At 38.5% G+C, this 9,768-nt stretch overlaps 1 protein-coding gene across 1 annotated transcript; it reads left to right on the top strand.

The window, feature by feature from the left end:
- Positions 1–2,311: 2,311 nt before the first annotated feature.
- Positions 2,312–4,354, top strand: LOC131886814 (uncharacterized). The gene has a single exon (XM_059235221.1). It carries the CDS (start codon positions 3,420–3,422, stop codon positions 4,233–4,235), a length of 816 nt encoding a protein of 271 aa, XP_059091204.1. The 5' UTR covers positions 2,312–3,419; the 3' UTR covers positions 4,236–4,354.
- Positions 4,355–9,768: the final 5,414 nt, after the last annotated feature.

Genomic DNA, 9,768 nt, shown 5'->3' with positions numbered 1-9,768 from the left:
AGTTACGAAGATCGGTCAATCCTGGCAAGCTCCAAAGAACTTCAAGTACTCACTCCACTTGAGTTGTATTTATTTTCCAACTATGGCCTCTCTTTGTCATTGTTTTCTCGATTGTCCGATTTGCTCTCCATATCAACAGGAAAAGGTGGCAACGTTAAAGATCAGCCACGTTTCCGTTCCAAATGTTCATTTCCAACCATCATTGCTGATTGGCACCTCTCCCAATTTGCTGAAACATATTTCTCATGAATACTGGGCGATACCAACAAACTTGACAAAGGAGGTACAATCCGTAGAACTCGTCATCCGCGAATGGAATTGCTGACATGAAAATCCGCGGAGCAGGTAAAATTCATGCTGATTTTACTGACTCACTCACAACATTGGATTGGTAGGTGGTGAGATTATAGGCTTGATCCTCGGCTAATCGCACCTTTTCATATCCAAAGACATATTTCCACCCACAGGTCAATTATTGAACGATTTTGTTCACAGATCTTGGAGTAGACGATCTCAATTTATTAGTACAGTTCAAATGTCAATGTCGAACATGTTTATATCTGTGAGTTCGGATGAGATTGTGATGGGTCTGAAGATTCCAAGGAGCGATATTGCCTAGCGGTGATCAAATGAATTGGAATTTGATGTCTATCATCAGTGGCAATACAATTTAATGTAGATACTTGGCTTCAAGATCCTCCACCGTTAGTGGGAAACGGCCAGCGGGAGAATTCCTTTGATTTATTGCATTTCTTTCCTCCCAAAAAGATCCCAAACCCACGTGTGACAAGAGTACACGATCATAATCCTCTCAATTTGAGCTTCATAGGAAACCCGAAAAGTCAAAATCAATTTTCTTCGCCTCCGGTCGTTTTCGTTGTCCATTTTGGACTTGGTCCATCTTTGGCGTTTTGACCCCCAAACAACATCCATTAAAAGAGGTCAAAATGGTGTTGAAAATGACACTTTGCAGACAACGGAGGCGAAAGAAACCAGAAAAACGACGCGGTGGTCAAGGCAACTTCACCCTCCAAACACTTTCGCCAGTCAGTCAGTGGGTTCGTTGAGGTACTGGAATATTATCTCTAGTGGGACTAATGATAGCGACGAGGAGCCCACCTTTGGTCAGGTAATCGGGATTATTCAAACTCGACCGGTTTAACGGGGCCATTTCGAGAAGAAGTTTCACGTGACTGCTGAGGAGGTTGGTGGTAAACCTGGCCGAGTGAAGGTGTTAGTAAAAGCCTTCAATTCATGTTTCACGAACGACGTTTTCAATACTTGTCATTAACGGGGGGAGAAGGGTTTTATGGTTCTGGACCACAAAAAATATTGTCTATTTAAAAGCTTTGCCCCTCTTTCCAATCATGCATACGACCAAGTACTGTTCATGTGTACGAAACCTCACCTCACAAAGAGAGAAAACCGCATTCTACACAAAGAGACTTTGTGGAAATACGGTAGGGCCATTACAACACACTCGTGAAAAGATGACAGAAGTTTGGAGCTTTCTATGCGGAATGTAAGGGGGCCAAAGCCGTAGTTTATATATATCTTTCGACTTTTGCTTGCAATCCTCTCACTTTGGATGCTTAGAAACGCACCAGTTATTCTGTAAATTGGTCGAACTTTATGAAAAAGAAATCATAAATGATCTGCTATTTACAAACATCAAAAAGTTAAGAGAGCTGTTGTGGTTAAGACTCAAACTCCAGGTAACGGTTTAAAATGTCTTATTAAGTTTTGTAAGAAATGCCCAAATGCATTTTGACATTTCTCTGGCCTGCCAAGTGAAGAGAAACAACTTTGATTTTACTGTTTTATGGAATTATAACTCAGATTGACAAAAACATGTTCTAAATGGATTTTAGTGGAAATTAGAAGCGCTCTTAGTTAGGGCTTGAATGCAATTAAGGATTATCTATTTAATCACTACTGAGTTATATGGGTTTAAATGGTCCTGCTTTCTTCTGTTTAAGCTCGAAAATCTCGAAAAGGCTATGTTTTGACTCAAATGTATAGACAAATGATACCGATGATTAATATTGCAAGAAAATAAAAGATTATGCGTCTTGGATAATCTCAAAATATTGCTCAAAACACAATAGAAATATAGGTATTTGAAAATGTGTTTTAAACATCAAAAGCACTGTTCAGTTAAAAAAACAGGAATCAAGACTCGAGCCCTTTCTAAGAGACTCGAGTCCGGCCACTTTCTCCAAAGTGGAGTAAAATAGCCGAGTGCACTAGGACTCGAATGTGGACACGCTGTAGTACGACTTAACACAATAATCAACGTTTATCTCATCTCGAAAGGTGGAGCAAATACTTCCACTTAGCTTTGAAGGAGAAAGTGCTTGTTTTCAAGGCAAAACATAGTCTTTTCATTAACAACTAAAGCTGTAAAAATATATTTTAAAAATACTTGCATTAAATATACAGTAAGGTCACCTTTCTCGCTTGCTTTTCCAAAACCGCAACTCGCATCTCGAATTTTTGAGGTTGCGCGTTTATGACTGTCTAACTTTACGAGGAACCAACCGAACCAACCTTTCAGAACGTTTTGGATGTTCTATTATCCTCTCGAATCGTTTTGGAGAGAAAAGTCGGTTTAGTGGAAAGCTCGATTCTTTATCACTCACAATCTATTTACCTTGAGATGTGTAAGCATACTCACCAATTAATATCTAAGTTATATTAAAACTAGTTCACTAAAATAGGGGTTGTCTGTGAAGTCAAAGGTTTGCAATTGATAGGTCAAAATCAAAGCAACGAGCTCTTATAATTTTCGCTGCAGTAATTACCACATTGAATATCTTTTCTCTTCAATAGTCAAAGAATCAGGTTTTCATTGGCTTTTCAAAGTATCACGTGTTTCATTTCGAGACGGCAAAAGCAAACCAAGCTACGAAGCTTCTACATAAAGTGGAGCTCAAAGAAGATATTATAATTGTTCAATTAAATTGCGTCTGCTAAAAGATATTAACAAGCATCTGAATTTCGTCTTGTTTGGCACAATGAAACGCACATCACGCTCAAATTATCAACCCTTTCCCACAACTTGATATCATTAATTGGAGCAACCATGAACTTCATGCTTATTTCTTGTTTCTCGTGAGATAATTAAGACTTTGCATGACCAAGCATTCGGTGAATTTTTTCCTCATATTTATGAGAAACTGTAATTGATCTTGAGCATTTCTTGTGCTCTATTTCATCTGGTGTTGTCTGAACGTCAAGTGAAAATGTCACTTGACCCTCTTAAAAGCAATTTCGCTTGCATTGAATTCCTCAGTCTTACCCCCATCATGAACAAGGTAAGTCTCGACATCAGGCAAATCCCTTCAGGTTAACCAACTTTTTTTCATTGCTTCCTTTTCCTTCAGGCGTTAAAAGTGAATGTGATATGGTTACTCTTTATGGTCAACGCTCATGGATTCTTGTACAAGCACAAGGAACAATGTTATCGACACTTTAAGATCCGACATAAAACTCACTATGAGCAGTCATATGAAACCAAATGCACCGTGCATTACAAGAAGAAGTGTCACACTGACTACGATATCGCATTTGATACCAAGTATGAGAATGAATGTTATACGACGTATCAACCCAAGTGCCAAACAACATACGTGACCACCTATGATGAAGAATGCCAAAATCATCACAAAAAGATGTGCCACAAGGTATATGAAACCATTCACGAGAGGAAGTGCGTCACTGAGCACGAGCAAAAGTGCGAAAAAGTGATCAAAGAGACAACCAAAACTGTCCCGGAGAAAATTTGCGAGACGATTTATGTTGACGATTGTTATGGAAATGACCGTCAGTACGATCATCATAATCATCATTGTAAAAAGGTGCCAAGGGAGAAATGCCATGAGAAGACAAAGCACGTGGTCCATAAAGAACCGAGTGAGGAGTGCCACCCTGTTCCCAAAGAGGTGTGCCATAGTGTACCGAAAAAGGTCTATAAAGAGTTGTGCAAGGATGTACCAGTTAAAAAATGCCGCTCTTTTCCTAAACATACTCCCAAAAAGCATTGTATTCGCGTTCCGAAGAAACATTGTAAGGAATATCCGGTCAAGTCTCCTCGCAAGATTCCCCGAAAAGAATGCGTCACTCACCCAAAAGAATTATGTGCGAAAATTCCGAAGAAGATTGTGAGGCACATCAAAGTAAAAGTACCAACATATCGATGTCACTATTTGAAAAAGCACGTTCTTTTGGGCTAAAAAGGTAGTTCCAGCGCCCTCGGAACGCGTCGTGAAAGATATTGCGCAACCTCTGAATGATTTGTATTTGAACTCGTCCGAAAAGCGAATAAAGCCTGATTAGCCTTTTATTTCGTTGATGGAAAGAAATTCGTATAATCAAGAGGAATGAAGGTTTGCACGTAGAAATGCTCTACACCAAATTTGTTTCTCCTCCTTGTAGCCAAGTTTTTCCAGTTTTTGCAAAAGATACCTGAGTATCTTATCCCTAAACATTCGTACCAGACGAACTATTTGAGCAAAAATTTCAAAAACGATGTCATTAAATGTGAAGTAACGAGTTTGGGATGGCACACCAGGCTAGCCTTTGAATTTATTGTATTTAGGGTTGATCTAGAATTATTATGAACACCATTTCATACAAGTGGAGCATTTAATAGTGTGCACCCAAGTGCCATTGAGCAAAATTTCATTCCATTCCATTCAAGTCCATTTTACTCTCAGCAATTCAAGAGTAGATTTGAACAAGGACCTCCACTGCTAGAATCTTAACCATTCCTATCATAAGCTACTTTTGTATCATCAGCATCAGAGATCGCACTAATTCTAAGTAAGCTTTTGAAACGACAATGAATGTTGACAAAAGGAGCGGCCCGAAAATGGAGCCTTGTAGAACACCTGACTGATATCATAGGTGTCACTAAACGCTAAGCAGACCTGTGTTGTAATTGCAATTACAACTACGAGATTGCAATTACATTCTCAAGTAATTGTAATTAACTGCATTTGAGCTCAGAGTAATTGTAATTGCAGTTAATTACATTTGGATTAGGGTAGTTGAACTTTTTCAATTACAATTACGAGACATATTTTCAAGAACAGACTTTTGAATCATTCTTAGATATGCATCGTCTTCAATAGAAGTCTTTTTCTAACCATTTTCTGTTCAATTTTGTATTCGCTCCAGACAAATCTATTTTATCAAACTCCAATGGCAAAACCCTGATGCTAAATTGACAGACGTTTGGCAAGGCATTTTTAAAAACAATTAAATGCAGACATTATCGTTTACATTTCCAAATACAAACGTAGCATGACAAGTGGTCATCAAATGCCTGTTTTCAAAATATTTCTTCAGAAAATATAAGGCTGGTTGGAACAATTTCAGCAACATCTCGACGATGAAAGTACATCCTACTAAAATAACGAAAGTATTTCATGTAAACCCTGAGGGTAAATTGCAAGCAAAAGAAGCAAGATAACTTCAAAATGAGGTCCGTAAAACATTTACAAGTGACTTATAATTTTGTGGAAAAAGAAAAGCAATGGAAAGGTGATGAAAAGTAATTGTGATTGAGCAATTTTGAAAAGAAAGTAGTTGAAATTAATTATATTTCAAGATTTTGTTTATTTATGAATTAATCGACACAGGTCTGTCAGGCGACCTTAACTGTTCACTTCCTATCATGAATGAAACTTCATACCCAATCAAGGACCTTCCCTTGGATCCCGATCTCATTAGGTCTGCTTAATAAAGGTCATATCTATGTACTTTATCAAAGGCCTTTTATGCTTTAAAAAAGTCTTGAAAGATTTTAGTGTAAATGATATCGGGCATTCAAGTTTTGCTAGACACTGACATCAGTTATACGGAAAAAGAGACTGGCATTGTAAACCATTTTAACGCAGCTCGTCAATCATCAGGTAGGCGACTTTATTGGCCAGAAAAAATACTCAACGAAAGTGTTTGAAACGTTTCAAATGCAGTTATCGCCACACGTTAATCTGTAGGTAGAACAAGAAGTATCATAACAATCGCATCCTTCTTAAGAAGTGTGACATTCGTTCACAATAGGATCATACTTCACAAGTCACATTTTTTTGCGGCCCACAATATTTTTTGTGGTGCACATAAACAACTTCCAAATGTGAAACCTTCATTTTTGTTCAGATTAAGTCATCGCTCGGTAGGGAGTGGTGGGCGAAACCTTCAATATTGGATGTTACCAATATAGCACCATGAGTTCAAACTGATAAGGAAATCCATAAATCCTTAGCGAAAAGTTTTGGTTTCTTTATTTGAATTCAACCACGCTTTAATGTGTTTCTTACATAACCAATCATTACATGAATGAATTAATGGCTTGGTCTTTGACCACTTCTGCAAGCAGGCGTGCTAAGTACGAGAATAAAAAGGCGATCTGCATTTAGACTTGGATCTTCAACGTGAACCAGATATCTTTCCTTATTTATAAAACATGTTTTCATTTCAGTCTGCTAATTTGAGACAGCTGTCTCAGCAAAATGTTTCCTCTCTAGGTCAGAATTCCCATATGATCAATTTTTTAGGAAGCAGTTTGTTCAATCTGGTCATCAACCACTGATCTTACGACTGAACGCTGAACACTCGAAAGTATAATTATTAGCACTATTTTTGAATCATGCTAATGCCTAAAAAACCTATGCGAACCTCACGAAAAGAAATCAACTTCTCTGAATTAATCACATACTGTCAAATTTTGAGAATCAGCATCTTAAATCTGATATAATCAGCCACGAAACACTCGAAAATGTAAGCAACAGAACCAAATCAAATTTTCAAAATATTTAAGGAAAACACCTTCACGACATCTTTGGTCACGTGGGTGGGTTCAGACATAGACGTTTTAGGTATTTGGACATGTGATATTCCTAACGATTGTTCTTCAAACCAGAATCTCAGGTCACAACGTTCTGATATCCGGTGTCGAATCTACTATGGTAGACAAAATGGGTAAAACTTCTTTGAGCATGGCAACCGATTCACTGTATCCCTACCACATCAAGAACAATATCACCCTTCCAATGTGTCATTCTCTCTTCAGCGCCTAGACCTCAAGGGATCGATCGACTCTGTATTCCATCCACCGACGATCAGCTTCATATCACTTGATTATCTTCCAGTGGGCGTTGGAACCCTGAAACTGCTTCGTCCAAAAGTTCCGCCCACCTCTTCTTCCCAAAGACTTCAGCACCTTGAATACCGTACTCGCTACGGACATGGTGACATGCGAGTTTGGTTGGGCCCAGTGGGTCGGTTTTCTCTCAACCACTCAACGATGGTTGCTTGGGTCAGAGACGTTTCCAAGAAGATTCGGTGGTATTCATGACCCGCGATCTAGCGGCCACCACCAAGAGTGCCTCAATGTCTACGGATTGTGCATTCTTTCACTTGAACGATGGGATTCCCCAAAGCTGTGTTGGCTCGGACAAATAAAATGCAAAGATCTAGAATCCCTGAAAGGTGCATGCAAGTTGTAACCTATTTGGGATGGATGATAAATAACCAGATTCGCAAGGATGATGGCGATAAGAAAGTCTAAACGGCGATTTAGAGACATATTTCATTTTCCGGTAGAATTTTTTTTAGATTAGTTGAAAGAGTGTCTAACCTTGAACAATTATCAAATCTTAGTTTATACAAGACTTTTGGCCAAGTTTAGCAAATTGTAATAGCAATAAAAACTAGTCCGGGGGCAAAATTAAACAAATGCTCAATTCGACCTGAAAAAACATTTCTTGGAAAAGTCAGCAGAGCAACTGAATGTCTTTCGAATTGTACCATAGTACTAGAACTACGATTGATGCTATTCCTAATCTTAGGTTATTGTCCATTTGTTTATTTACAAGATGCGTGTACGAGACGATTTTTGTCGAGACATTGCTTTGACTCTATTTGTTATGCTAAAACTAGGGCTAAATACAGTTTTTCGTTGTTAATGAACTTGATTTAAATTTTGAAACAAATAGTGACTCATTCTAGTTGAGGCAAAAAGTCAATAGCACACTAGTGTTGTCATACTGATTATGCTGATGAAATCATTCCTTACCACTTGTCACTATTTCAATTCAAAAATCTTGACAAAAATCGTTCAACCATTCATATGCTGAACTCCCAAAAGTTCCAAAAGCAATCTTGCGGCCTAGACACGTCACCTGTGCTCAAGTAGGGATATCCTCGTTGGGTGGATAATGGATTCTTAATGAGCGAGACTTGGCGGTGCCTCTTGTGCATTTCAATGGCCAATTTATATCGGCCCGTTCCAACAAAAGATGGTTTAATCAAGTCTAAAGTCAGAACCATCAGGGTTGGTTCTAAATTTGGTTACTCCTATGACCAAATCGCTCATTGGTTGGGCTGGTTACTCCTTTCTTCTTTATCTTGAAGGTTCTTGGAAAAGTTCTCTGTTTGGAAGCCAAGTTATCCTTACAACACATATGAAAGTTAAATTGTAAATAATTGGTCACTTGCTCCAAATAATACATTATCTTTTGTTACCCATTCCTGGGACCATGAAGTTTCGGTGTTATGATTTTCACGCTCCTTCTGGTATTGTCAGATAATGACTTTGAGGTAATGGACTGGGGGATACTTTCCTTGGAGTTTGAACCTAGCCAATGGTTTTAATATGTGACCAACCCTGAGTCCTCTGCAATGTGCACGTCGCGAGTTGACAAATCCGTCACTTCGATGATTCTCGTCCACTAAATGTAATGGAGAGCCTCATCCACAAATGCCTGGAAAGGTAAACGCGCTACGCAATATTTTGGATTGGTATCTGAGATGATGTACCTTGCATAGATCAAGGCAAAGGCAAAGAAGAGTTCCAAATTTTCGGCTTTGACACCTACAAGAAAACAGCACCAAACTTATTGCTCTTGGAGAATGTGGGATATGTACTAATGACTTCTATGAGACACCATATTTAGCAAATTTTTGAATTCTTTACAGTAGATAGTACGTCTATTCATCATGCATTACTCTCTCTGTTACGTAAGTGAGTTGGGCAGACAGCTAATCCAGTTTAGCTCAAAGTGTTATTCAAATCGGAACTGAGACATGTTCAAACATACGTTTATCTATTTCTGACCCTCAGTTTTGGGTTATAGGACCTCAAACTTGATGCCAATCTTTTGTAAAGATGGGCGTGAAGTCGATAAGAGCCAACTTTCCTTTTGATTTAAGTTTTTAGTTACAATTTCTCCAAGGTGAAATGAGAAATTGTTCAAATTGATACATTCATTTCAGTTCTGATTCACAATTGAATAGTATTTTTCCACAATTTAATTTACTTTCACAAAGAACAAGTTTCCGTCCTTAGGTATAGACGAGGTATGTTACGACGTCCGAAAAAAAATGAGCATTCTTAGACGAAATTTTCCCTGTTTTGTTGCATCAAAAGTCACCAAGCAAGTCAGAATGTAGGTTATTAACAAGAAATAGAAACACACCCTCCCATAAAATACTTTTTTGACAATGGGGTTCATAGAACGAGTTTGAAGAAATCAGCTCTAAAGGCCAGTTTCCCAGGTAATTAAATCATATCTGGCAAAATCCATTAATCACCTGGATTTCATTCACTCACGTGCATCTTTTCGGGCCTCGATTCCAGGCGGTGTTCTTAATGGTACCACTCCAGCTCCTTCGGAAATCTCATTTTCCGAAGAGAGTCGAGGAGACACACCGAGATGAATCGCTCGCGATCGGCAATCGTTGATGCATGTGCGTCTGCTG

This window comes from Tigriopus californicus, chromosome 9, assembly GCF_007210705.1.
Source record: "Tigriopus californicus strain San Diego chromosome 9, Tcal_SD_v2.1, whole genome shotgun sequence".
Lineage (NCBI taxonomy): Eukaryota > Metazoa > Arthropoda > Copepoda > Harpacticoida > Harpacticidae > Tigriopus > Tigriopus californicus.
The sequence above is the reverse complement of the archived record's forward strand: the minus strand, read 5'-3'. Positions and strand labels throughout refer to the sequence as shown.

Coding starts and splice junctions, on each gene's coding strand:
- LOC131886814 (XM_059235221.1), top strand. CDS start 3,420: ATGGTCAACGCTCATGGATTCTTGTACAAGCACAAGGAACAATGTTAT.